This window comes from Ovis aries, chromosome 6 (assembly GCF_016772045.2).
Source record: "Ovis aries strain OAR_USU_Benz2616 breed Rambouillet chromosome 6, ARS-UI_Ramb_v3.0, whole genome shotgun sequence".
In the NCBI taxonomy this organism is placed as follows: Eukaryota; Metazoa; Chordata; class Mammalia; order Artiodactyla; family Bovidae; genus Ovis; species Ovis aries.
The window spans coordinates 30,005,183-30,032,584 of record NC_056059.1 but is presented as its reverse complement, the minus strand read 5'-3'; the positions used below and the strand labels follow the sequence as shown (position 1 = coordinate 30,032,584).

At 44.9% G+C, this 27,402-nt stretch overlaps 2 protein-coding genes across 11 annotated transcripts in view; one reads left to right on the top strand and one right to left on the bottom strand.

Annotated features, from left to right (window-relative positions):
• The window catches only part of BMPR1B (bone morphogenetic protein receptor type 1B), a 454,039-nt gene extending 450,001 nt beyond the window's left edge, over nucleotides 1–4,038 (top strand). For 8 of the 9 annotated variants that reach the window (XM_060416665.1, XM_042251058.2, XM_060416664.1 and 5 more), the window contains one exon: nucleotides 203–4,038. In XM_060416665.1, coding sequence (XP_060272648.1) covers nucleotides 203–328 — 126 coding nt within the window. In that variant the 3' untranslated portion in view covers nucleotides 329–4,038. 9 annotated transcript variants of the gene reach the window in all.
• A 9,330-nt stretch (nucleotides 4,039–13,368) lies between these two features.
• UNC5C (unc-5 netrin receptor C) overlaps nucleotides 13,369–27,402 on the bottom strand; it is a 422,011-nt gene continuing 407,977 nt past the window's right edge. For both annotated transcript variants that reach the window (XM_042251227.2, XM_042251228.2), the window contains 4 exons: nucleotides 23,804–23,953; nucleotides 21,741–21,905; nucleotides 15,941–16,119; nucleotides 13,369–15,175 (listed from right to left, as the gene is read on the bottom strand). In XM_042251227.2, the coding sequence (XP_042107161.1) occupies nucleotides 15,013–15,175; nucleotides 15,941–16,119; nucleotides 21,741–21,905; nucleotides 23,804–23,953 (657 nt within the window). In that variant the 3' untranslated portion in view covers nucleotides 13,369–15,012. The remainder of the gene's footprint in view (nucleotides 15,176–15,940; nucleotides 16,120–21,740; nucleotides 21,906–23,803; nucleotides 23,954–27,402) is intronic.

The window sequence follows — 27,402 nt, the reverse complement described above, 5'->3', positions numbered from 1 at the left end:
ACATGAAAATTTGTTTAAGTCCTTTAAGATTTGCATGAGAAAGGAATTTTTATGGAATTTTATGCCTACATGCTTTTAAGACTATCTTTTAAAAGTACATTCAAATTTCAGAAACCCAGAACTAGAAGCCAGTATCGAGTGCCAGCCTTGCAGATCATACGTTCCTCTCGTGTAAGTCCGGTTCTCCTTTTCCTTCCTGCAGTGTCTCAGGCAGATGGGGAAACTCATGACGGAATGCTGGGCTCACAATCCTGCCTCAAGACTGACAGCCCTACGGGTTAAGAAAACCCTTGCCAAAATGTCAGAGTCCCAGGACATTAAGCTCTGAGGCAAGAGTAAGTGTCTCTGGACAAAGCCAGTAGATATCCTCCTGTTTGTGGGCAGAGCAAAAGATGTTCCAGCAGCATCCACCGTCCCAGCCTCGAACATCCTCCTGCTCCCCAGAGGGTGTATTCTTACATCTCAGGGAGCAGCCTGGACAAACAGAAGTTTCCAGAAGCACGGATTCCTCATGTCTGTCTGTAGGCGGGAGAAACTGCCTGGGTAATTTGTTCAAGATATGATGCATGTTGCTTTCTAAGAAAGCCCGGTATTTTGGGATTGCCTTTTTTTTCCTCAAAAGATAATTTTGCCAAAATAAAACAAAAATGTAGATGTTTCAAGGTATATACTATTTCAGTTTAAAGAATGATAACTAAAGTTCTTCCCAGAAACTCTGCTGGAAGGTAAATTAAAATATGTATTTCCATTGGTAAAATGTTGTTGCACTCTACCAACCAAAAGACAATCGTTGAAGCTGGAGAACCGAATGGAACCCATCTTAAAAGCCCCCGACGTGTCCCTGCCTCCTCAGACCACTCTGGCCAGCCCTCCACTGGGGCAGCCGCAGCAATGTGAACGCATCTGGGGACCGGCACCGCCTGTGTGGGACCACCTCTGGGGATTCCCACCCATGACCTTCTGCAGCTTCAGAGGATGTGGGACAAATGAAGGTTTTACGAGACTCTACTAGAAGTAAATGTTAACACTGTTCTTCAGAACCACTTTGTATTTCTGATTCTGTTAGGTTTTTTCTTTCATTAAACACAAACAAAGCTTTTGTGTGTGTAGGAAGTTGAACCCCTGCAGGCTTTTGATCTCTCAAATGAAAGGATCAATATTAAGTAAAGTGGCTGTCAGCTGGGTCGAAGACAAGGTGCTTTAAAATAGAGATAATTTGCTCTTGAGCTGTAAGAAGATGGTGTCAAAAAGGTAGGCGGTGAGGATGGAGGTACACGTGGCTTGTGTCTTAGGTATGCGGAAGAGACCTCCTCGGCCGCATGAGGGGAAAAGTGTGCACAACTTACTGTGTACAAAGAGGGTTTCTTTTAGTTATTATCTGCCTTTTCTCTGTCTGAGTTTAGAGGAGAGGAAACGTATCAGGTTAATTGAACTAATTTTAATTTTAAATTAGGTGACTGTAACCTCCAAATGGAACAGCAGAGGAATGCTAGTGGAGACCACAAGATATGGCTGTCGGGACTGATTCTACAATAGGTACAGATGGAGGATGTAAGTCTTAGGTGATAGTGTCACGTCTTAGGAGTGCTGACTCAGTTTATTTTTATTTTCATGACGTTCAGCTCACTTTTTAATTTATTATTGTTTTCTTCTCTGCAGCGCTTGCGCAGAACATCTCTCCACCTGTTCAGTTATGTAGGCACACACACTTCTGAGCAGCAGGAGTCAAATCATTGACAGGGCCAGTATTCCTTAGCAACAGGAGCATAATAAAGGGTACAATTGTACACATCCCTCTCAACCTTATTCATTTACTTCCTGACTGTGGCTTTCTTATGCTGCTTAGAATTCTCTAGTGTGTAGCAAAGAATTGGGAAGCCCCTCTTCTTTGCCCTTAAAAAAAAAAAAAAAAACCCAAACAGCAATTCTGTTCTTTCCAGAATACTCCAGGGGGCAGTGTTTTATAACACATTTTCATTTCCCTACTTGTGGCTGAAGGATGGAGAGTTTTTGGAAATGTGACAGCTGCACGAAAAATGAGAAAATATTTTCCTGACTTCTGAAGTGAGCTTGCAGCTGGTGACTGGTTCCTCCAGACAGCATCCGAAGGCAGAGACCGACTGTGAGCTGTGCTTACCGTCTGGGAGAAGCAGTGTTCTGTATTCAGCATTCACTCCCCAGTGCTTCATAATCACAGCTCCTTTGTAAAAATATTTGCTTAATCCTTGAATATGAAAAAAAGTTTCTGCTTTTTCAAAGATTAAAAACAGTTGGTTCCAAATATAATTAGAATGCTGCTTTTACTGATATTAACATAACCTGAATAATAGTGTAAATGTTCCCTTTTCTTAGGTCAAATATTCTTTGCGATTGCTTAGGAGGAGTATCTGGCTAAAGCTAAGTGGGATAATCATCTGAGCCTAGGAGAGAAACTTCAGTGCCTCTAATCAGATCATCTGCAAAACAAATAAGTAAACATTTATGTCAGTTAAGTGGGGCCATGTTTGTGTTTCTTGATTTTCCCTAAATTTAGGTGATATTTGGGCTTAGCACTTAGGTAACAATGTGGTTTTGTTTTTAATAAGTTCTTATACATGGATAACTTCAAATCAGAATATACTGTGGAGAGGTGATGATTTGAAGGGTAAACTAGATTTCCAGGGAGGTGTTGATTCCTATGAAAATTGGGAAGAAATTAAGATAGTGTCCAAATTTCTTTCATATAATTTGTTTGGTTGCTTTGGAAAAATGGATAGCTTACTTTCTAATTCCCAACCTGGTATACTCACTATGGACATTAAAAAATTTTTCCTGGTATACTTAAAAAGACACATTAGTTACTGTTGGGTTTTAATGATATAAGAATTTATTTATGAATAGATTTTTTTTCCTGTCTTACCAAAATCCACCTCACTTAGGAAATATTAAATTGTTCTTAAATAGACTACCTACTCACTTCCAAATAATTAATTTTGATTTTTAAATTTCTGGTAGTTCAGAAGTGAATTTTATATTTTTGTTTTGTCTCTCAATAGAAGAGTGGAGACCTGGAAATAATGTAGATGATTGCTTACTTTCAGGACGATTTCAAAGACTAAAATTTTCTTCTAACCTTTTCCCTGCAAAGGAATCCTAAAATATTACTTGTTAGCTAATATAAGTTTTGTATGCTAAGATATTTGGGTTTATAGTTTATGTATGTGTGTGTATATTATATAAATATATGTATATATAAATATTATGTTCAGTTTGGAGTCCGGCACAACTCCATTATGTGGATTAGAGAGTAAAATATTATGGATGATAAAGTACTAAGTGAAACATAATATTTATTTATAAAAGGGTGTAGATTGTTACATCACAGGCAGCAGTGCTATGAACATTGTGTGTGAGGAGACAGGTCTCTGACCTCCTGAAATGCACTGCTTGAAAGACACTAGTGACCATTCTTTTTCTTCTCAAAACAAAACTTCTTATAAAATATGCTAAGATTTTATTTACAGGGAATTCTTCGACACGTTTCAATTGCTGCGTAGTCAGGTAGAGCGAGTGCTGAATAATGATCGGCTTTCATGTTTCCAGAGCCACGCATATTCATTAGAAGTGACTGTTTTGTGTTGTTGGTCTGTTCTTTGTTGGTAGATGGAAAGGCACTGAAAGAAGTACAGTTTTTTAAACTTGAATAATTCTATAGTTATAGCTCCTTAGAAAGCTTAGTCACATAGCCGTGGAAAGGAAAGAAGGCATCAGAAGTGACTTAATTTAGCACTTATGATTCCTTTTGTAAAACAAAACAAAAAAAAACAGAAAAAAACAATGCCATATTTTTTGGAGAAAAGTTAGACTATATAAGGGATTTTGTTGTCTGTTTCAAAAGAAGACTCATTTGTGTTCTTTTGGGGAACCAGTGCCTTACTGAATTTGTATATACTGTAATTATTCAGAACTAGGGAACAAACAATTGTATTTGTTACAAATTGTATATGGCTTTGTTTTAACATTCCCCCTAATAAAATGGTTTCATTCTCCCCTTGGAAAGAACATGTCTGTTGTCTTATAGCTGTGCCTGTTCTCTGTCTCTAAAAATGTCACGTTGTAACAGGCGGGAGAGGCAGCTGTGGACAGCGCCCCAGGTAAGTGTGCGCCGTGGCGGCAGGAGAGCGGGATGAGAGGTCTGATGGCTCCGATTCTGTCTGTAATTAGGAGGAACAGTCATCTGCTGAGAGTGAGAGGAAAGGTGAGAACCTTGGTGACAAGGTCACAGGCAGATGCTTACAGGCAATGCCGAGGGCCCCACTGAGATGGAGAAGGCTGACTGTGGCTGGTGACCGGGGCGTGGCTGCTGGGCCACCAGACAACCGGCGTGTGAACCTGGGCCCCCTCGTTCTCCCCGCTCTGTCAGGGTAGCCCTGTTTTGACCTCTTGAAGACTTGGCTTCTTCCCCTTGAAGAGAAGAATAATATTAATCTCTACCGCACGGAGCCGTTCTGAAGATTAAATAATCCATGCCATGCCCCTAAGCATTAGGTGAAGCACTCGACTATTGCTGAATATTAGCTATTATTACAAATTCCCTGTGCTACTCTTCTATGTATTAATAGTTTTATGGTTTTATTTTTTTCTATCAGGAACTCAGATGCAGGCCTGGAGACTGTGACAGCTGGTTTCATTTCAGGTGGGAGTTACCAGGCATATGCAGCAAGGGGCCCTGGAAAATAAGATTTATCATCAAGGGGACAGCTGACGTGGTCCAGAGGAGGGAGGGGACTAAAGAAGAGGTAGGCGACAGGTCCAGGGAAACTAGGTCAGAGGGCAGGTAACTAGGCTGGGGTCGAGGTGGTGCGTTCGCAGTTACTGAGAAAGAGGCTGTGTTCAGAATCAAGATTTCAAAGAGTGAGTGACAAGACCAAGGACCGGCTGAGAGTGTACTCACAGGGGCAGATGGATTTATTTATGGACAGAATGATTGGTGATGACACGTGCGTGCCAAAGCCAGGTCGTTGGATCCGTCTTTGTGGATTTCAAAGCCCCCCAGGATGGTGGTGGTCTAATGACATGAAGATTGTGAGACAGGATTCACCAGAGCCATCGTGGGATGCGGGCAGAGGGTGGAGACAGAGGCTGATGGGGCCTGAGGTACTACAGAGTGGGCATTCATGCAAGGGCAGTGACCTGGAAGCAGCGCCCCAATGGCAGGAGAGAGACTCCATCCTTCTTCCCGACTGTGAAGTCCGTGGGGTGTGGAGCTAACAGGTTGTTGCTGCTGTTTCTGAATCAATGTCCCCCAGAGAGGAGACAGCCATCTGCAGAGGGAGAGGGAACACGTTCAGTTGTCTGTTCATGGCCTGGGAATCCTGGAGGCCAGAGTGAACGTTGGTTTCGAGGCCATCCGGGGGTGGCTTATAAAGTAATGAATCTGCCTGCAGTGCGGGAGACCCAGTTCTATCCCTGGGTTAGGAACATCCCCTGGGGAAGGGAATGGCAACTCACTCCATAGTATCCTTGCCTGGAGAATTGCATGGACAGAGGAGCCTGATAGGCTACAATCCATGGGGTTGCAAAGAGTCAAACGTTGCAAAGAGCAACTTTCACTTTCTACTTTCACAGTGGAGACTGGATCCAGAGAGAGGAGACCCAGAGTCGTTGGGGCACCGGGAGCACAGGCAGGCTTCACCTCAGTTCCCAGGGGCTCCAGGGTGTGTGACTGGCTGTGCTGAGTCAGCTGCAGTAATGCCAGGAGAGTTCACGCCAACATGGGGATTCAGATGGATCTAAGTCACGTGCATGGTTTTCATCATCTCAGTTTCGTAGAAGTACATAGTCTGAGCCCCAGACCTCTTTCCTATAAATTGAGACCAAAACCCACCTCATGGGGCTCTGAGAAGAAACAGATGAGGTGAATGTGGGAAGTCTGTGTGGCTCCACTCCAGGCACAGAGCAGGTGCTCGTAAATACTGCTTTTCCTCACGGACGTTAATTTGGCAGGATGTAAAGCTGGCAACATGTGAAACTAGCCAGAGTCTGTAGTGGGGACACCCTCTCCCACCCTGTCTGCACCCCACTCCTGGATGCTGTGGGCTTTCCTGGACTCAAAGGCAGAGATGGTAAACCCCAGCTGAGGTGAACAGCATCTTTGCTTGCCTGGGCCACTTTTAAGTCGCATGCTTGGTAGTTCCTTCCCATCACTGCAGCAGAGCACAAGTGTTCCTGCTCTCAGGACTTTTGTTCCTGTGAAGCAATGCCTTCCCAGGTTGTGCTATTAACTGGCTGTCGGGAACTCTGGGGCTGATAAGGGTTCTTTTCCTGGGCCACATGCCAGAACTTTCCAGTGACACCAACCCAGAGAGGGGCTGGGGTAGCCCTCCTCCCCAGCTCGGAAAATACATGTGCGTTTTGTTGGGTGCAGTTTTCCCAACAGCAGCCCCAGCCACCAAAGCTCCAAAGCAGGGCTCAAGGATGGTCGTGGGCTGAGCCTGTGCCACCGTGTACTGTCTTTGTGAAGTGCCGTTTCATTCTTTATGGAGTTTCTATTCTTTAAATGGCGCTAACTTCTCAGCCACAGTGCCCACTTCTCCCTTCTGTTTTACCAGGACTCTGGTTTACCCGGACTCCAGTGCCACCACTTTCTCAGCTCTGCCACAGCTGGTTTTGTGACTCCAGTCTTGGATGGCCTTAAGTCAAGACAGTACTGTCAGGACAGGTCCAGTTACTCACAGGTTCTGGCGGCCAAGGCTGAGGGGCAGGAATGGGCAGGAGCTTCCCCTCTCAGAGAAGCTCCCTCACCCGGAAGAGACTGCCTCAGAGTCCCCTGCACACTTGGAGGGAGTGGCCTGCCATCCTCCAACAAGTTGAGCGGGTCGGTCTGGTGTTTGCTCTAGCTCTGGGCATCCTCCCTTTTCATTTTGCACCTACTAATGTAGCTGTTGCTTCCCAGATGGCTCAGTGGTAAAGAATCTGCCTGCAACGCAGGAGACGCAGGAGACTGGGGCTCGATCCCTGGGTCAGAAGATCCCCTGGAGGAGGAAATGGCAACCCACTCCAGTATTCTTGCCTGGAGAATTCCACAGAGGACCCTGGCGGGCTACAGTCCATGGGGTCTCAAAGAGTCGGCCACAACTGCGTGATTTAGCACACATATACCGTGTGGCTCTTTGCAGACTTTTGCTTATTTTCAAAATTTTATTGAAGTATAGTTGACTTTTAATGCTGTGTTAATTTCTGCTGGTAGTTTCATGTTGAATGTAGTTCCCTGTGGTATATGCTAGGATCTTGCTGTTTATCCATCCTACACACAGTAGTTCGCGTCTGCTAATCCCAAACTTCCAATCCATCCCTCTCGCATCCCCGCTCCCCCTTGGCAACCACAAGTCTGTGCAGAATTCATCTAAAGTGGACTATATGAGGGTCTGGCCTTCGATCACTTTCTTCCCAACTCTCCAGGGCCTCTGACCCACTGTACCCAGACCCGGTCCCTGCCGTAACTGCTCACTAATATCACTTGGGAACTTATACTCCCACGGCCACCCCAGAACTATGAATTCAGGTTCTCTGAGAGTGAGATCCAGGCAGTCATTTTGTAAAGCTGCTCAAGTTGACACCATTGTGCACAGAGGCTTGAGAAGCATTGTCCTAGAGCCTCATCCTGGCCTGAGGGAGGTTGCGGTTACCATCCGTGCAGAGTCCAAGTGCTTTTCCATGCTATTGAAGAAACACTGGGTGACTGACTCTTCACACAGAGGAGGGCTCTGTGACGGAATAAGTGAGGCAGCACACTCTGTTGCTTATAAATATAATTTATTACCTGTTTAAAAATTCTTTCTTACATTTTGTACATGTTGGCTGACAGGATAGATACAGGCAAATTTACAAACCAAAGAACTGCAGGAAAATGGAGAGAGGCAGCCAGGGCTAGCACCCCTCACTTCCAGTGCACGGCGACTCAGATGGGACCCCAGAGAGCACGCCTCTGCAGGGGGTTTCTAGAAAAGGAATTGCATAGAAGATACAGCAAGAGGGAACTCCAAAACAGTAAAAGAAGTGTTCCATATCTGAAAAGTTAAGGTTGTGTCATTGTATTTGAGAAAAGAAGGACAACACAGCACAAAACCTTACTGTGCCGTTTCTGTGGTTGAACTGTCCTCCAGGACTAGCAGGTGGGTGACATGTCTCTATAGCACAGACTGCTGGGGAGTTTTCTCTGACAAACATTGGTTGTCTTCTTTAGAAAGAATGAAGAGAAGGTTGCCAGTGTGTGACAGGTTAACATAAACTCAGTGAACACGTACAACACCATGACACACCACACACACACACACACACACACACACACACGGATGCTCTTCCCTGAAACTGGGCTGAATGCATCCTGTTTGAAGGGTGAGGATCTCACTACCAAAGAGGAGGCCTGGGGAAGAGCAAAGGGGAGGAGGCAGGTCGCACCCTCAGCTTGTTCTGACCGCTGTTGCCTGGAGGAGTGTGTGTGAGAATTTATTTGCCCACGTTTACAGGTGTCACATAACAATATAAAAGGGTGAGGCATTTTGCGCTGGCTGTGGATTTCTTACTCTTTTGCTCGATCAGGTTTGGCATCTGGGACGTGTTTCAGGTCACAGTTCTTGGATGTTGCCTCCCATAGTGCTGACCTTCAGAGGTCAGGGTTTATCAATGCTTAGGCTGCTGATCAGCAATAATTGCCCATGATTCACCTTCTGAACTCAGTACCGAGGATTATTCCACCCTGGCTGGTGCCATCATCTTCAGTAGCTGCTCTGATACTGCCAAGTCCAGCAGACTGTGAAATTTAAGATTGGCACGCAGGACTTAAGCATATTGGCTAAAAGACCCTGAAGTGTTACAGCTTCAGCAGCTTAGACTTTTGCTGAGGCACAGTCTGGAATGGCAGGTGTGGAGGCTGGTGTATACCATAGCAGATGCTTTGTCTTGTGGGCAGCTGACCTTACCTCAGGCCACCTTCCTTTTTCCCTTCTCCACAGCTGGTGGGTCAAGACTCCTGACACTCTGCAGAATCCTAGATCGTCTCCGGACAGCTCTCTGTAGCAGGTAAAAGTCTAAAGAATACGGCTGGGTGGGAAATAGCTTCTGTATTGGTTGGTTTTGTTTGCCAGTGCATTTATGGAGTTCCTGTCTGTCTGTCCTGGCAGCACTTTCCTTGACTATGCTGAAATACAGCCAGGCATGTATGTTATGTCTGGGTGCATGAGCCCATTCATATTCCACCTGTAGATCAATTCAGGCAGGTGACAGGGCCACCAAAAAAGCTGAGAGCCATAAACTCTTCTGAAGACAGATTTTTAGAGCAGGATTTCCAAAAATGGGGCAATCACAGGGCTAAGACTAACGTATCAGGAAGTTAGTTGTTAGTATGTAGAGCAAACACACCCAGGGACATATAAGGCCATCTCCCTATTTTCACAAATTGGTTTCAGGCATGAATTATGGAAATACTTATGACTCCATTGGCTTACTTAACCTGTATAGACACAGGCTTAAATTATTAATGCTTACAATGTATTTATTCCCCTTATGCCCTATTCCATAAAAAAATCATTTGAGATGCAAAGAAACTTTTTCAAAATAAGCATTACAGCCAGAGATTATACAAATAGATTTCTTAGAGTAAAGAAATAGCACTTGATTGCACCGAGGCAAAGTTCTAAGGATTTCAGTCAACATTAGCTCAGTAAAGTTTAAAAAAATACAAAAAACCAAAAAGGCAAAGTGTAATAGTTGGTCCTGTGAGGCACTCAAAAGGTAAAACATTTTATTACCTTGAGATAATGTCATAAAAATATTTTCCTTATTGGTTCCATAAAATCTAATGCTCATTGACCATTATCATCTTTACAAATAATTGATTTTGAGGGATGGCATGATGGCATTCTAACTCACAAAAGTGCCTCTGCTCTCAAAGCAGATGGATCAAACCCAGTTTCACTTGGCTGTGTCCACAGGCATCCTTCCTGTCATTGGCCTCAGACTTGGACTGGGGTCTCTGTGCAAGACTGATAACTTGTCCAGAAGCCTCGCTCAGCAAGACCCATAGCTCCCATTCAACCTGAAGTCTGAAGACTAGATAAGGAAACTTTCTCTACCTCCTTTATACTCTCTGGAAGGTCAGTATTTTTATGTGCTTGACCTCACGTGGGCAGACCTTGAAGTGGCAAAGGCAGTGAACCCTGAGGAGATGGTGATCAGCTACTGCTTCCTTCCTCCAACATCCATGAGAGAGACAGAGGCAGACGTGCACCAGGAGCGCAGCTGCTGTGTTCCCAGCAGAGACACCCTTCAAGATACATAAACCACAGCCTTGTCTGCTCCTCTCCAGAAGAAGGTTAATAAAATCTCACCTCTACTATTGCAGTGTTCAAAATATCTTTCTTACACCCCTAAAAAGTGTTACTGACCATATAGTTTCCAGAGTGTCCTGAACTCAGTCTCCATGACTTACTCCTAACGAATGGTTCTACTATCTGAAAGTTGGGAGATTAAAATCTACAAAATAATAGTGAAAGTATTAGTTGCTTCGTCATGTCCGACTCTTTGTGACCCCATGGACTGTAGCCCGCCTGGCTCCTCTGTCCATGGAATTCTCCAGGCAAGAATACTGGAGTGGGTAGCCATTCCCTTCTCCAAGGGAGCTTCCCAACCTAGGGATTGAACCCAGGTCTCCTACATTGCAGGCAGATTCTTTACCATCTTAGCCACCAGGGTAGCCCCACAAAATAGTAGTATGTATCAGTATAAAGGGTTGGAGCTGCATGTTGTCTAAATATTATCAGGGTAATTCATTTGTTCAACTATTGTCCTTTGTCATAGGTGTCTTTTATTTGCCATTTCATTCAGTTCTTTCTGATTGGGCCTGTGATAGCATTAAATTGCTAATACCCGTTGTTGTAGTTTAGTTGCTAAGTTGTGTCTGACTCTTTGTAACAGCGTGGACTGCAGCCCACCAGGCTCCTCTGTCCATGGGATTTCCCAGCAAGAATCCTACAGTGGGTTGCCATTTCCTTCTCCAGGGGATATTTCCAACCCAGGGATCGAACCTGCATCTCCTGCTTGGCAGGTAGATTCTTTACCACTGTGCCACCTGGGAAGCCCAAGATGGCTAATGGTTATTCAGTATACGAAAGGACATCTCACCCCGAATACTGACCTGCCTTGGAAGAGCTTACATTGCTTCCATGAAGATGGGAATTCTTCTGGGTAACTGAGGTGAGTGTCCACGTTGGTGTTCTTGCTGTTTATGAAAAGGCTCTTGGCTATGAGCACCTTGGTGTTACAGTTTGCTAACACCTTGTGCCCAGTTATCAATATTCTGAATCTAACTTCTATTCCTTCCAGATCACATTAAGGAAATTTTATTTAGTGAGAGGAAAATCAAAACAGGATGAAACATCTGCTTTTAGATCCCTAAATTCAGAAGGAAGCTAGTTTCTTCTCCTTGATTAACAACCACAACAGTTTTCACTTCATTAGATGTAGTATTTGCATATATAAAACTTACTGGATGCTGCTTATGTCTTCAAAAATAAATATCAGAGAACTAAAGGTAAGTTTTAAAACACATGAAGCCTAGTGAAAAATATAAATAATAAATCTTCAAAAGTTGTTTTGTAGATTTTTATGTATTTCTATTATTTCTGTAACACCAATTTGAGATGTCAAAACCCAGTCTGAGGTGTGTGTGGAGTTAGAAACAAATGTACTAGGCTCATAAAAAGTAAAGTTGTTCAGTCCTGTCCGACTGTTTGCGACCCCATGGACTGTAGCCTACGAGGCTCCTCTGTCCATGGGATTTTCCAGGCAAGAGTACTGGAGTGGGGTGCCATTTCCCTCTCCAGGGGAATCTTCCCAACCCAGGGACTGAACCCAGGTCTCATGCATGGCAGGCAGAATTTTTTACCATCTGAGCCACCAGGGAAGCAACTAGGCTCATAATGACATGTAATTTTTGATATGGGTAATTTAAGTGGAAAAAAAGATAAGAATAAGAAATGTCTATCTGATGTGAAAACTTCCGCATGTCTGTCATAAAGATGCTATGCACGCTACAGGTATCCATTCCCATTGTCAAAAACCTCTTCCTGAGATTTCCTATTAAACTTGGGGCAGATAGTGTTAGCTACCACTAGATGGCACCATGCACAAGTGAGAGATTTTTGTTTTTTTTTTTCTTCCTGATGAAGTAAGCTGGTTTTTGCTCTCAACCTGCAGCGAAGCCCTAGGAATGAAAGGGAGGGCATGTTACAGGATGGCTGATGAGGTTGCTCCCTATATACTGAACTGTTGAGCCTAGACCTGAGTTTGAGAGCAATCTAACAGCTATTACTTCACTCCCCAAAAGAAGGAAATCAGAATTTGCTGTGTAAATTATTTGATATAAATGGCGTGCTGTATACATATGGAAGTTTGCTCCCCTGACAGGGACCATGATGGAGGTCTATGACAGGCAAGTACCTCACTTTTAAGGAATTAACCGCCTTTCCCCTTTCTGGTGCTAAGACGTAGAACCAAATACCAGGACGCACTTCAAGTGAACCAGTGGCTTTGAAAATACAGTTCCTGCTATCTTTTGTAGTTCTGGGTTGATGACTTTTTAAAAGTCAGTTTTGAAATTAATTTATCTGGATACTACATATTTGCTCCTTTCTATTTTTTATTAGGCATCAGATTTCTAATTCTTGACTTCCAGAGATAACAGCCCTCTAAACCAGCAATGGTGAGTAATCTTGAAAAGTCATTTTAAGATGCAGCAATGCACCATAGCTCTTTTTCTGCTTCCCCCCCTTTTAAAAATTAAGTTTTTTTTGTAGAGTACAATTTTACTATCTCTTGGTCAAAGATATCCTGGTATAAGCATGATGCACTGAACTTGTTTATGAGTGCAGTCTTACCTTTCACAGCACGTGTCATGGTACAGGGTGTGGGCTGAGAGAGACAGATGATGGGATAATCTTCATGGATCTAAAACAGAAGGTAAGAAAAGGCTCCCTACCAAGGTATCAACAGTTTCTCAGTGATGAGGATAGAAGAACCTGGGAATATCAACAAATTACCAAAACAGGTGAGGAAATGCATGTGGAAAGAAGGGGAAAAGGGTAAGATTATTTCTAATTCAAATCCATTCCGTAACTTGGATACCTCTAGCCTCAAGGTAAGCCACGGCCATGCTTTGAAAGTGCCAATTCATAGGCAGGGGTGCTTGTTCAGTCTCGGTTTGGCTCCTGGACTGTTGACTCTTTACCCCCTCACCTGCTGGAAGAATTGAGCCCCCGTGTTAAAGCAAAGAGCCTGTATGGTCCTAAAGAAATATCATCGTTTACACAAAAGTAGTCTGTTGACTGGCTATTTTTCAGTTAAAAATTTTTTTTAATTAAAAAATTTTTGACCAAGACAATAATAGAACATAATTTGCAACTAGTCAGGAAGGCAACTGGTCCCAAGAGAGGAAAGAAAGTGAGAAGGGGATGCCATCTCTGGGTGAGCAGCGTGATGCAGGGACACGAAGACGAGACTTGAAAGCATAACAAATATGTTACAGGCCAGAATAATTATCTTCCAAGTCAGAACTATTTGGAAGGCATAATGTAGCCTGGGCGAAAGACAGGTTGAATCGTTAAATGATCCAGGTCAGCGTCCATTGTGGTCTTCAGACTGATGAAGGAGACTGGAGGCATCACAGTGGGAAGTCAAACGTTTTAGAACCTTGAGCTGATCTAATCCACCCCTTCATTTTACAGGTGAGGAAACTTGAGGTCCAATGAGGGTAAATGACTCTCCCAAGGGAGCACAGAGTGACAATGACAAACCCAGAATGAGAACTGGTTTCCTGATCTCCAGCTCAGAGGCTGTTCCTTCAATCACACTGCCTCCACGGTAGACAGAGGACCCACCGAAGGTGTGTGGGGCTGCATGACCACAATACTGCGTGAGCTTGAATCGAGAGCATGTCCCATGACAATACTCGGGGGACAAAGCCCCTGCCTGAGCAAGCTCAAAGAATAGACCGACAAAGTCGGTAAGCATTTACCACCTTCTCAGGCAGAATGACTGAAGAAAGATAAAAATGTCAAGGAAGCAAGGGATGCCTGCTTAATTAAACTGGTGACCACATCCACCTTGTTATGAGAAGGTGCCCAGGTCAGGTCGATACCTAAATACTAACAGTACTGCTAACAAAAACAAAGTAAATCCTTTTACTAGAATACTTGTAAATACTCATCGATAATAATAATGATGATGATGATGATACCTTTAAAACAAAACCAAAACACTTCAAGTTGCATATTACCAACACACAAGTTGTGAAGAAATTCTTGTGTTGTTGAACATGAATCAAGGTCTTCCTGTGATGATACAGCTTTATTCCCTGAGGGCATGAGACAGTGCCCTCAAGGAATAAGAAGACTTCTCTATTTCTCCTTTAGGCTTAGATTCTCCACTTCCCTGATACAAACAGTAACACTGGTTCTACAAGTTCTAGAAAGAGAACACTGATGGGAGGATTATCTGAGACACTTGATGCACACAATTTGTAGGAAAACTCTTGTGATTTCTCTGTAAATTACTAATCTGAAAGAGACACAGCAAACCGTCCACAGCTTCAACTTCAAATGATTTAAACAAAAATAGAACGAGCCATGGACAGTGTCTGCATCCCTGTCCAATTTGATGTAAACAACGTTTGTAGAAATTGGGTTTGTTAAGAAAGTTTATCCATATATCTGGATAGCAATAAAAAGCGTTTCCTAGGAAACTGTAAGATCCTGTACCACACAGCATACAGCCCAACTAAGAGGAAAATTAGGTTGATTTCTAAATTCAAGATACACATTTGTACAATTGTTCTTGACTCCTGTGGCGGTGTCCGAGTAGAGTGGGCGCGTACATTGGTAGTTGTGTCTGTCTGCCTTCTCTCTCCCGCTGCAGTCTTGCTTGTGGAGCTCACTGGTCCAGACGGGCTCTCCTCCTCCACTTCAGCCCCGGCCTGGGTCAATACTGCCCTTCTGCTAATGACACCACTGTTTCATGTCTTCCCATTTCCTCTAAGACAGCTGCCAGCACGCTCAGGTTTCCATCTGGGAAGTTCTGTGCTTCCCAGAGATCCAGGATGACACCAGTTGGACTTGATTTGGTGGCAAAGTAATTCAAGTACCTGTAATTGGTAATGGGAAAAAGGGCTGAACGGTGTGATTTATGGGTCTGTTTTCTTTTCAGTCTTGACTAAACCTTTTTGTTTCTGCATTTCTATAAGTATCCTGGTCCCCCTTGAGAAACTGGGGCTTGCAGTGAGCTGTCCTGAATAACTAGCTCATGTTTAATTAGGTCAGCCCCAGACAGGAGACGTGATGCTTAACTTTGTTAACCTCAACTCTGAGTAAGATAATTTAAGAGACAAGATGTCTGTGGGTCACATCCTGAACAGGAAGTCAGGAGGCTTATGTTTTCTTTCCAGCCCAGCCTCTGATCATCTTTGACAGGTCATGCCTAGTGTTTTGCTTGGCAGTGATGGCAAAGTTCTAAAGAGAAGAGGCTCCTGAGGTCTCTTCATAACTTCACAGCTCTGCTGTGTTTAGCATGTTAATCACCCATCCGGCATTAGGTCCTGCTTCAACAGGAGGTGAGGGACGATAATTAGTGCACGGCTATATCATTTAGGGGGATTTAGCCCATCGGCCTTGCGAAATAGATCACAAAACCTGATGCTTAGAAAAGTCAGAGAAGCCCAGGATGTCTCTCAACTATGTATCTGCAACACCACGGTGCAAGATACAAGGCAGGCACTTAATACATGTTGGCAGAATGGGAAGCAAGTGAATGTACAGATGGAAAGACAAAAAAGAATGTTGCTCTAGAACAGTAATCAGTCCTGAAGCCCTGTGTCTAACAGGAACCAGACCTGAAGCCTGGTCATACCCACCTGTCCAGGTTGAGCTTATGGGCCAGCATCCTCCAGTCGTGCCCCCTGGTCTGCGGGGCATCCAGGCTGCTACAGAGCTTCTGCCGGATCGGGGGCGGGATGCTGAAAGCACTGGGGCCCGTCATGGTGGTGATGGTGCTCGCTGGGTCCAGAAGAGGCAGATCCATGCCGGTAGGTTCCTGTGGTTCAGGCAGGGCAACAACACAGCATTATTTCCAAAGACAAAAGCAATCCCATTGACCCAGTCAACATAATGCCTCGTTTGAAAAGATAAGAGGAGAATGGGTGCTATTATTCTCCTTACTGAGAATGTCTTCTTTCTGGCTGCAAGTTGTGATTCTCTATAACCTGGCTGAGAGGGAGAAGTATGTTGTGAGCTGACTTTGCACAGCCTGGGATTTATGGGTCTTCCTCCAGGACTGGGCTAGCTGGAGACCTCGTGTGTAACTCAGTAACAGCTTTTCTACTAGAATTCTCCAGGATGAGCCAGGGAATGTCAGTACTCCTAAAGGTTTAAATTTTGGGGGGTTGGGGAGGGGGAGAAATGTTTGAAAGGGCAGTTCTTTGAGAATGAACTGATCTCGACCTGAGATTCTAGAGACTCTGATCCTAAGGGGAATGCCCTGGGCAAATGCTCAAGTAACTTCTCCCTCTGACCTCTGTAGAAGATGGCTTGATTCTGCTTTTGTTGAATGAAATGGAACATAGCTCTCCTCTAAACGATATAAAACTAAGACTAATTTTTTAAAAGAAAATGGTGAATGCAGTATACTGCCTTAGGGCAAACTGCTAACAGAATCCTCCAATTGCTATACACCCTTAACTTAAAAAAAAAAATCTAATTTTAGTAGAGAAAACCATAGATTGGCTTTTAAGATAGTTTCAGCTCATAAAACAGCATAAATGCAAAATCGGAATTTCATCTGCAGGAGAAACTCTAATCATTTTCTGATCACTTCTGCTGGTTGGAAAAGCAAAAGCAAATGTTGCCTGGGAACTATTAAAGTAATAAAAGAAAATCCACTTAATCTACTTTAAATGTCATCTCTCTCTTTTTTCCAAGCAGGTAACTGAGGTGAAGATAATTAGCTGCTGGAGGATAAAGTAGCCACATGCAGCTCCAGCCATCAGGAAGTCTCGGGGTCTGGTGAGGTCCTCCACCCAGAGGTCAGTGCCCCTGCCATGCAGAACCTCCCAAACCCTGCTGCTCCTGCACTGTGGGGCCACAGGGTGCATCCTGGGGTGGCCTGTTCCGTGACCCTGGATCAGCAGCCAAGACTCACTGCGAGGCTTGTGCAATCGCACCACACGGGGTCTGTCAGGGCCTTTGGAGGGCATGTTAGAGCAAAAAAAAAAAAAAAATTTTTTTTGTAACATAGAACACACAGCAGTGTTGACTGTGATCATAGTCTTTGGCCTCAAAACCCAGAGCTTGGCAATCTCAGTCTCCAAGGATTGTACTGGCTGCTTTATGCTAACCTCCAACACATACCAGGACTCAGAGAACTGGTGTGAAACAGAAGCAACAGATGGGAGCTGGAGTCCCTGAATCCGGAAGATCATTCCCTGCACTGGGCATGGAGTTCTTTTCAGGGGACCTTGAAGGCATAGTACTTAAACCAAGGGGACCAGAAGACAGGGTGGAGGCACATGTTGGTGCTTTTCAGTGGATTTCTGGTAGGAATGTTCGAACACAAGTGGCCAACACTTCTATTAGGTATAAATGGAGGTGGGGGCACAGGTGTAGAGAACTCGCACCTTAGGGCTACGGCCCGCTTTGAGGTCCTCCGTGTGTCTTGTCTGGACCGTGACAACGGGGTCTAGGTGGAAACCCAGCTGAACTGTCCCTGGCTGCCCGTGGAGCGCTGACTCACAGCCTCAGATGTTCTCATTGGTGGCCACACCGGCTCCCTGCTTCTCACCTGTGATCTCCCTTCTGCCACACTCATCTTCCTAAAGCCCAGCACTGACATTCTCCTGCCTTCTCTTGGTAAGTATCAAATCACTTTCCTATCACACCCATCCCCAAGTCCTAACCCTGCAGTGAGGGGGTGTGCTGGTCTGGAGGTCCCAGGTGCTCCCTCCACCCAGCAACCTGGCCCCTGTCTTTCTCATGACTTTCTCTCCTCAGACTGGTCCATTCACTCGTCCAAGTGCCTTTCTTAAGGTTGCTTGTTGTTCAGTTGCTCAGTCTTGTCTGACCCTTTGCGACCTCATGGACTGCAGCAATCCAGGCTTCCCTGTCCTTCACTATCTCCCGGAGCTTGCTCAAACTCATGTCCATTGAGACATGATGCTATCCAGACATCTCTGTCCTCCCCTTCTCCTCCTGCCTTCAATTTTTCCCAGGGTCAGGGTACCTCACCCCAGTATTCTTGCCTGGAGAATTCCATGAACAGAGGAGCCTGGCGGGTTACAGTCCGTGGGGTTGCAGAGAGTCGGATGCAACGGCACCAGCTAACACTTTCACCTCACTTTGCTAGTTCTTCTGCTCTTTCCCTGAACCTCTGTCAGGCCAATCCCTTCAAAGCCTAGACCAGAAAGCATGTTTCCTGAGCAACACCCCTAGCTATCCCTCAGGAGCCCTCCCATGGCGCATCCCACAGCTTGGGATCTCCACCCAGTCTGCCCTGTGAAGCCTGGCTGTACTCACAGAGGACTTCTCTGACTTCCCCAACTGCCTGGAGATGAGAATATTTTTGTCATCCCCAGAATTCCTATGATGCTCAGGACAGTGCCTTGCATACGGAAGCTCTTCAATTCAGATTTGTTGAAGTGAGAGAAAATGTTTCTTGATACAGAGAGAGGAGGAAACCCACTCCATAGAGCTTCTAACTAACTGTGGCTACAGGTAAGGTCTTTCTCACTGTTCAGTACTAAAGGTGAAGGCCTTGGAGAGGCAGGCATAGCTCTCAGGAAGACTGTGTGCTCACAGCCACCCGATTCCCCTCTTCCTGGTGAATAAGGAACCATCAGCACTTTACGTGGGCCTTCAAACCCTGCATCTCCAGCCTGTTCATTTCTGTGTGGACGAAATAAGACGCCCAAAGAGCATCATCTTGTCTCTTATCAGCTGGCTGACAACAGCCTTGGAAGTAAAAGAAAAATACATACACACATTTACATTTAAATTCCACCTACTAATTTCTGTTGCTGTTATTTCTTCCTTTACTTCCAGGTAAAAGTATACTCTCACATAATGCTTATTACAATACTATTGTTTGATATTGGTACCATCTGTCTTTGATGTTACGATTCTCTTAAACATACGATTTTTTAACCATTAAACCAAACAGCTGCCTACATTTCAACACTCCACAGGAGAAGTAACTTTCCACTCCTGTATTCTGACTCTTCCTAAAGGCACTTAGAAAAACTAAATTTCCCCAAGCGTCCTTTTGAACAGATTATAGAAAACAGACGAGGTAAATAGGATGGCTTTAGCACAGTGACGCTTTGGACGCTAACACTGTTCTTGGTGTGCACAGAAGTGCTGTGAGTCAACAGTTAAGAGTTAGTTATAATGTCTTTGTTTTTACAGTTAAAAGTCCTGGAGAGACTGAAATTCCTCTTTTACTTTTTTTTTTTCTCTCGGTGGGCACCTTCCCCTTTATTACTTCCCTGGTTCCTCTAAGAAGAACCCTCTTACCACCATTTACATTTTGACACTCATTCTTCCCCATACCCTGCCAGGCATTTTCATTCTTAAACTTTATCTCTAGGTAAGGAAGGAATCACTGGCTGAGGCACCCAGAGAGGAACAACCATCCAGCTCCGTCCAGCACAGCTGGGTCTCCTGGGGGGCGGCAGGTCCTCCACCTGGCTGGAGAGGCCCGAGGGCTGAGTGGCTTTGGGAAGCGGCACAGTGCTAGAAAGTCAGCTCCTTCTGGGGAGATGGGGCACTGGAACTGCAACCCCAGCCCACCCGCCAACTTGCCATGTGACCCTAGGGAGGAGCCCCATCCAGCAGACAGTCACCACCCATGGAGCCCTTTCTCTGGTTGGTTATGGCTTGTCAGTCACAGGGGACCCCACCTCGAGCTTTTGCTGAGGATCCAGGGCTCAGGGCACTCCAGAGCCAATTGTTCCCAGTGTATAGCCTGGCTCCCAATGTCAGTACCAGCCCGCGTGCACAGCATTCAGATGCTAACAGCAGCGGTGGGACTCAGTGACCCAGAAGGAAAAGCAGCCTTGCGCCCCCTAATCCCCAAAGTCACCTGACTTGGGGCCTTTCTGCACACACATTCCCCCAACCCTGTTCACTGTGCTTGTCTGTCACAGGCCTCTGAGGGGACTTGAAGGGTGGGCCTCTCAGAGCTGACAGCCACCAGGTTGCAAAAGAAACCATCTTTCCTCTCTGTTGGCACAAGAAAGAAAGTCCTTAAACTGTGATCACACTAGGCGACACTGTCTCCTCAGTGGGGGGAGAGCCCTGCACGGCGCCCTTTCATTTGCGGCCACAGCTGATCCACCTTTTCATCACACAGCCGACGCTCAGGCTGAACAGAAAGCAAGCATCAAAGGCGCAGACCTCCTCGCCCCGCTCCAAAATTCCGCAGCCTTTGTTGTCCCTGGAGCTGGGTGGTTATTGAACTTTGCAGACCTGCTGGGCCTGGAAAGTGAAAACACCCTCCCAAGCCAGCAGGGGTGATGCTCTGGGCCCAGGCGATAGGCCGGCCTGTCGGGAGGCTGGGCGGTTGCCATGGCGCCCTGACACCGAGATCATGCTTTATGAATGTCACCGAGGTCTGTGACTGAAGTTGTTTATGAGTCAAAAGTCTCATGAAACTGCGGGAGGAAATGATGACCGCAGCTCGGAGGGCTGTGGGAAAGGAGGATGCGGCGGGGCCGATGTGCTTCCCCCCTCGGTTTGCTAAGGAAGACCGTCCTTAAATACCACACGCAGAGAGAGACACACTGAACATGGGACATGTCATTCGTCACCGCACATGAGCCAGCAAGGGAGAGGGGTCTGTTAAATCGGATACTGTAGTTCTAAAAGATAACAGTTCCGAGCTGTGGCTCACGGAGCAGCACCAAGCCCCGTTCTGCAGGCCCCAGAAGGTGCTGCCCCTTCCTTTTGTCTGGTCCTCTCTCGTCCCTTCAGCCTGAAGTGTTTCCACTGTCTTAACTCCAAACCCTGAGGTCCCAGGTAACCCGTAAGGTCATGAGCACCCCTTCTTTCCACCCAGGGAAGTTTTAAATAGCAGCTATGCTTGTTATTTCTGAGATACAGACACTCTAAAAAGTCCCACCTGAAGCGCGTGAGGATCACAGTGAGGAAAGATAGTGAGAGGGCCGCTGGGGGTTATGCCTAAGTTTACCTTCTATTTCTGGACTCTCTGTCACACTGAGGAGAGGGGCATCTCTTCTGTTTGGAGGGTGAGGTTTAAGACAGCAAGCACACCCAGAGCTTTCTCCTTTCAACATGGAGAAGAAAGGAAAGGAGGCGTTGGGCAGTGCACAGCTGGGCCAAGACAGGTGCATCCCGAGGAAAGCAGCAGAATCGACAGTAAGAGCATCGGTGGTCCAGGGGACAGTGGGGACGCTTTGGGAAAGTTATTGTATGTGCACACAAGTTAATCCTTACGGCTGAAGTTCAGAGGTGTGTAAGAAGTCCTTAAATTCATGTCACAAACTATAAAAGTCTTGTTTTTTGAAAAGGATCCTCTATTGCACTTCTATGTATTGGTATCTCCCTGTGTTCATTAGTGAACAAGCCGGCCCTCTAGGACTTCCCGTAGGCGCACACTGAGATGCTTTCTCCGTCTTGCTTCTGAGAGCCACGGGTGCCTCTTACCTCTGACACGGTGCAGTTCAGCTGGAAGATCTGCCCTTCTCCCTCCACTTGCCGCACACACAGTTTGCAGACCAGCTCCACTGTGTTCAGGCTGAATCTCTCCAGAGTGAACGTGCAGTGGAGGTTTCTCTGAGACCCACTCCAGATATGGTAGAAAGGAATTTCCTGAAGCATAGAAAAGGGGGAACCACAAATGAGGGACACGGTGCTGCCAGGCACTTGTCTCAGTCCTGCACATGTGAATTACGGTGCCTTCTTTACTCCTCACTGTGGGTCTGTGCACGAATATATCCCAACCCCCTTTTCAGATGGAAAGACTGAGGACCAGAGATGTTTACATAACTCACCCAAAGTCCCATAGCTAGTAAGTGTTAGAGTTGAGGTCCAAACCCAGGGACTTGGCCCCAGAACCCATACACCTAACCAGCCTGCCACTTCTGTCATTTATAAAAAAGTTTTTTTTTTTTTTTAAGGTTTAGAAAATTCCCCAAATAAAACCCACTCCCCTCCAGTCATTGCCCATGAAAAGAACTCCCTGCCAGGGTATCATGGAGGAAAGCAAAGAAGTCTAAAAGGTGATGCACTGACCCAGTTCCCTTTCATGCCCTCCACAGGATGAGGAAAGCCAGGACCCACTACAAGTTGGAAACTGGAGGCTTGATCAGCTGCCACATGAAAGCTCTTGGCCTAAAAAGCACCAAGCCTCTAACAGGCATAATTTTCTATGAATCTAGATCACCTCACAGAGCCCATCCTAGATTCTTTTTTTCAATAAAGGGAAAAAAGGTTGACACACAATGGGAGACCATGTTGGTTAAGAGCAGAGGCTTGGAGCCAAATTAAGTACAAATGAGATGCCTTCCCCTTGTTTACTTGGTGATTCGGGGCAAGTTGCTTAACCTTTTCTGTTTCCTGTGCAGAAGCAAAAGAAAAACCTGAATGAAGGGGGGTTAAATGACATTCATCAAAGTACATGAGAGTCTGGCAGATGGTGAGAACTCAGCCAGGCTTAGCTTGAAGTAATATCATATTATCATTATATTAAAACAGTTATTTTCCATTACAGTTGCAAAAAAAAAAAAAGTTCATAAAAGGGGAAGATTTATGGCAGTTGCAAAATCAGAGAAGAGAGGAAAAGGAAGGAAGAGATTTAATGAGCAAGTCAAAGCCAGTCTCTCAATCAAGTGCTGACTTATACAGAAGAGTCTGTCATGTGCCCCCATCAAAGCTCAAGACTGTTAGTGAACTAGTAGGGTTTCCCCCCCACAATTTATATGTAAGTACCAGACATCTGAGAGTAAGGATGCAGCTGAAAATCTTCCCTTGATCCCTTCTAGTGCGTTCACGGACTTCCATCAGGAAATCACAACCAGTGCAGAGGCAGCCCTGGACGGGGGACTGGGTGTGCTGCTTATCTAAGTGTGCCTGGGACTCCCAGGACTGGGCCTGTGACTCCCAGGACTGGGTCTGAGACTAGGGATCCCTTTGCAGTCTCCTGAGAGCCCGGGCTGGCTGATGGAGGCGGAGGTGAGAAACCTCTGGAGTCTTACTTTCCCCCATTCGGCTATATACAGAAGGAACCAGTATTCTGATGCTTGTATTTAATAAAATCCTGGCCAGGTTTTATTTTTACTTGCTATTCCAAGTTTCCAAGATGATGTTTCCTCTTAAGTTTTCAATGCAAAGGCACTCTCCTAGCCAGGCTGAAGCCTAATCTGTGTCATGTGGGATACCAACATTCTCTTTCTCATATGAATGCTTTTGAGGCTAGTTTATCAACTCAGTGTTAACATTACTCTGAAAATGAACAGAAATGATGGACTTGAAGTCTTATTTATTGAAAGTAAAACAATGATAGTACACTTACCTGGAAGAATTAATAAAAGAGCATTTCCTTTAGTACGTCTAGAGTATTTTTCAGAAATCCTAAATAACCCCAAACTATTTTGGAGGAGTACCGAAGTAAGATTACTTTCAAGGAATGGAATATCTTCTGTCTAAATCATTGCAGTTCTCTTTCTTGGAGATGTCTCCAAGCCTTCAGTTCATCTTGGGAACCTTACCTGATATTTGGCCAGTAACTTGCTCTTCCAGAGGGAATGGGCAATATCGTGAATGGATAGGCGCAGGTTGTGGGTGCTGCCTTTAAAGTGAAGAGCCTTAGGTTCTTCTAGGAGCTGTCCTCCCATCTGTCTCTCAAGCTGCAAAACTTCCTGCAACGACATGCCCCAAACCAAAAGCAAGTGACTGACTGGCATCACTCTGTGGCATCTTCCTCATTCTGCCCCCCACCCCAACACCTAACTGTGCAACACAGGACCTCATCCTCCAGCCTGGAGGCCCTCCAACAGAGGCTCTGGCCAGTTTGCATGTGACTGGTCCCTATGGACTGTCAGCAAGCCGCAGCACACTAGTGCAGCACACTTGTGCAGCACACTCAGTACAGTCTGCGCTTCCCAACAGGCAAATGGGGTATTTCATCAAATACAGGGAAATAACAATCAGGACCCCAAACGGGGAGAACTCCCCAAAAAAGAAAAAACAGGCAGAAATATAAACAGATACGAAAGTAGATTTTCAATGAACTTTCAGGGAAAAGGGCAAATAACCAGAAAACAAACCACATCTTGGATTGGTTAACACCAGCCAACAAGTAAAAATCTGGAATGTGTTTTGGGCACACTTTCCTATCTTTTTTACTTTCCTTACCTACAGAAAGACAATTTCTGTTTAAAATTATCCATTACACAATTCCTAAGTATCAAAAAATTAAAACAGGCTCATTAAATATTCTATTAGAGAAAAGTATACAGATCAGGAGGATTTTCCAGCACCAAATATTGATCTAAATAATCACTCAGATTAAATTTTTTAAAAAAGTCACCTCATTTTTCAAGACCCATGGCTGATTAAAAAATTTGCTATGTAACTTTTCTTATGCCATAAATATGTAACATCAAGATAAATTCTATGTCTACTTCCACTCCTCAAGCTCATTAATGGGAGTAAATGAAGCATTTCCAACTACAGCTGCAATTATCCAAACATCAGCAAACCATAAGTTATCAATGAATAAAATATCCTGAGTCTCTTCTGCGTCAGAACCATCCTTGTGCATTTTGTTCCCCTCAAGCTTTAACTGTTTTAGTAGCGCAAATACATAGGCACTTATGGCCTTTTTTCTGGGTTCAGGTAATAATGAATTTTATAGCAATATAAAAACAAAATCTGATTTTCTTCATTGGTGAGTTTTCATCTGAAAGCTGGAGTTTGATGATTCAGGTAATCAGGCAGGCCCGATGCCACACACACATATAGGGAACCTATTCCTGCACAGAGAGATGGTCACAGTGGAAAACTATAGTCCAGTGAGTGCAGAGCCTACCCACATCATTGATTAGATGCAAACAGCTCATCTGAAACTGCTCCTGTAGCGGTCCTTAACATCCATCATCTCTGAGTCAGGTCACTACTCTGCACAACGCAAGCTGCTGAAAGGTGCTATGAGGTATGTTATAGCAGGGAATGTTAGGGTAATGTGGAATGTGGTCTCAGGCAGGGACTCCTCTAATTAGTGTGTAATGGAAGAGATGAAGTAATAGCACGTTGACACAGACGGGCGGGGGCTAGCTGCTTGAGAGCATCAGTGTTGAACATATTCAACCTTGGTGGCTGACGAGCAGCTATTACTTGTGACAGGAGCCTGAGCAGGCAGCCCCCGACACACATCCTGTGTCACTGTGTCCTGGCTCTGCTGTGCGGCAGGTTCGGAGGGTCCTCTGTAGGGCTCCAGATCGGCTCAGTCCAGAGTCACACACTCTCCCCACGGAACACCCTCCCACCACACTTCACACGCCATTCCTCAACAAGAATCTGGCCATGTGGAAATGAAGACGCATAAGAAAAGTGCAAGTTAACTGCAGTTCCTTCTGCTTCAGCAGGAAGGCATAATGAGTTTATGTCGATCACGTTCGGTGTCTAGTTAGCATAATAGAGAAGGTTGACGTTCCCAGTGAACCTGGCACCTGACAAATTCTAAAGCTAAAATGATGTTTGTTTATAAGCCATTAGAAGAAAAGCAACATAATTAGAAATCTTTGAGATTACGGTCATGCCAATCAATCAGTTTTAGCTTCTTTCCAGTACACCCTAATTACCTCATCAAGACATCTAAAGAGCAATCGATAGTAATTATCTGATTACTATAGATCTTCATTATGTCCAAATTATCTCCCTGGGATGTCTAGAAGAAGATGCATTATATTCCAGGAGGTAACTGTACCCAACAATGTATAATCCACACCCCATTCCTACAATCAACACGGATTGTCAGAGGAGATGGAGAACATGACCAGCTTTCTTGGCAGGGAGGACCACTGGTAAAAAACCTAGACTGCCTATTGGTCATGACCTTGAGGTTAAAAAATCTAATACAGTATCACATTTTGACTACAGGGTCTGAACAGGAGGCAGCGCGAGGACAAAGCTCCGTCTTTGGCTTGTTCGGCATTGACCTTGAATCTCAAGGTAAAGAGCTCTCCCAGTGACCTTGAATCTCAAGGGAAAGAGCCTGGGTTGGCTCCAGCCCTCTTTTGAGAGGAAGCACTAGGTAAAGTGCCATTTTAAAGAATACGGTGTCAGAGAACACTCTCTGTCCACCCTGTTAATTTCCCCACCTCTCCACTAACCAGGAGTGACACAAACCTGCTACCCAGAGCTGAGAGGAGCCTGCCTATTCTGTCCTGATCAGTTGAACAGGAACCCTGGTGAGACATGAACTGCCCACCAGGACACATCCATGCTTGGAGCAAGGTTTCTGAACATCTTTGACCACATACACCATCAGTCAAAACACTGAGCATGCATTTTATGTTTCTTTACAAATTATATATAATACTTACGTTAATACATCAGTATGTTAATATGTTATATATCTAAAGTTAAAAGGATGAGCTAAGATGTATAGACACAGAAGTCCCCATCTTGTCTATTTTTGTGCCCAGAGTCTCACTGGCCTGGGGCTGAGAAGCCCATTTTGGAGACTGCTGGTGGGGGCAGCTGTCCCTCCACCAGTACTCTGGGAGAAATCAGCCCAGGAGTAAACGATTCAGTGAGATGAATCCTTACCAAACTTAAATTTAACATTTTTTTTTTTTGTCTGGAGAAGAAACAGCTACCCACTCCAGTATTCTGGCCTGGAGAATTCCATGGACCATTTAGTCCATGGGGTCACAAAGAGCTGGACACGACTGAGTGACCTTCACTTTCACTTTCTGAAAAGTAGCAACTGGTATCATCATACCCAGGTTGTGCAACTTCAAAAAAACACAACAAAATAGAGGAGAAGAAAATAACTAAAAGTGCAAATGAAAAATATTACACTGTGAATTAAAGATATTACAATCAATCAATAAAACAGCTCCTTGAAAACCATCTAAAGCCACACATGAGACAGAAATGATTTGCCACCTACAGCAATTCCCATATATAAATGTTATGTCAGAAAACAGAAGAGGCAAGTCCAGTGGATAGGCTAATCAGGGTTTTGTTCCATACTGTTATGGTTTAACTGTTGGGAGAGTTTCAGATATTTTTTATCTGGTCCCATTTAATATGAATACAACTTATATTTTAAAAAGCTTGATTCTCTGAATTCCTTCTG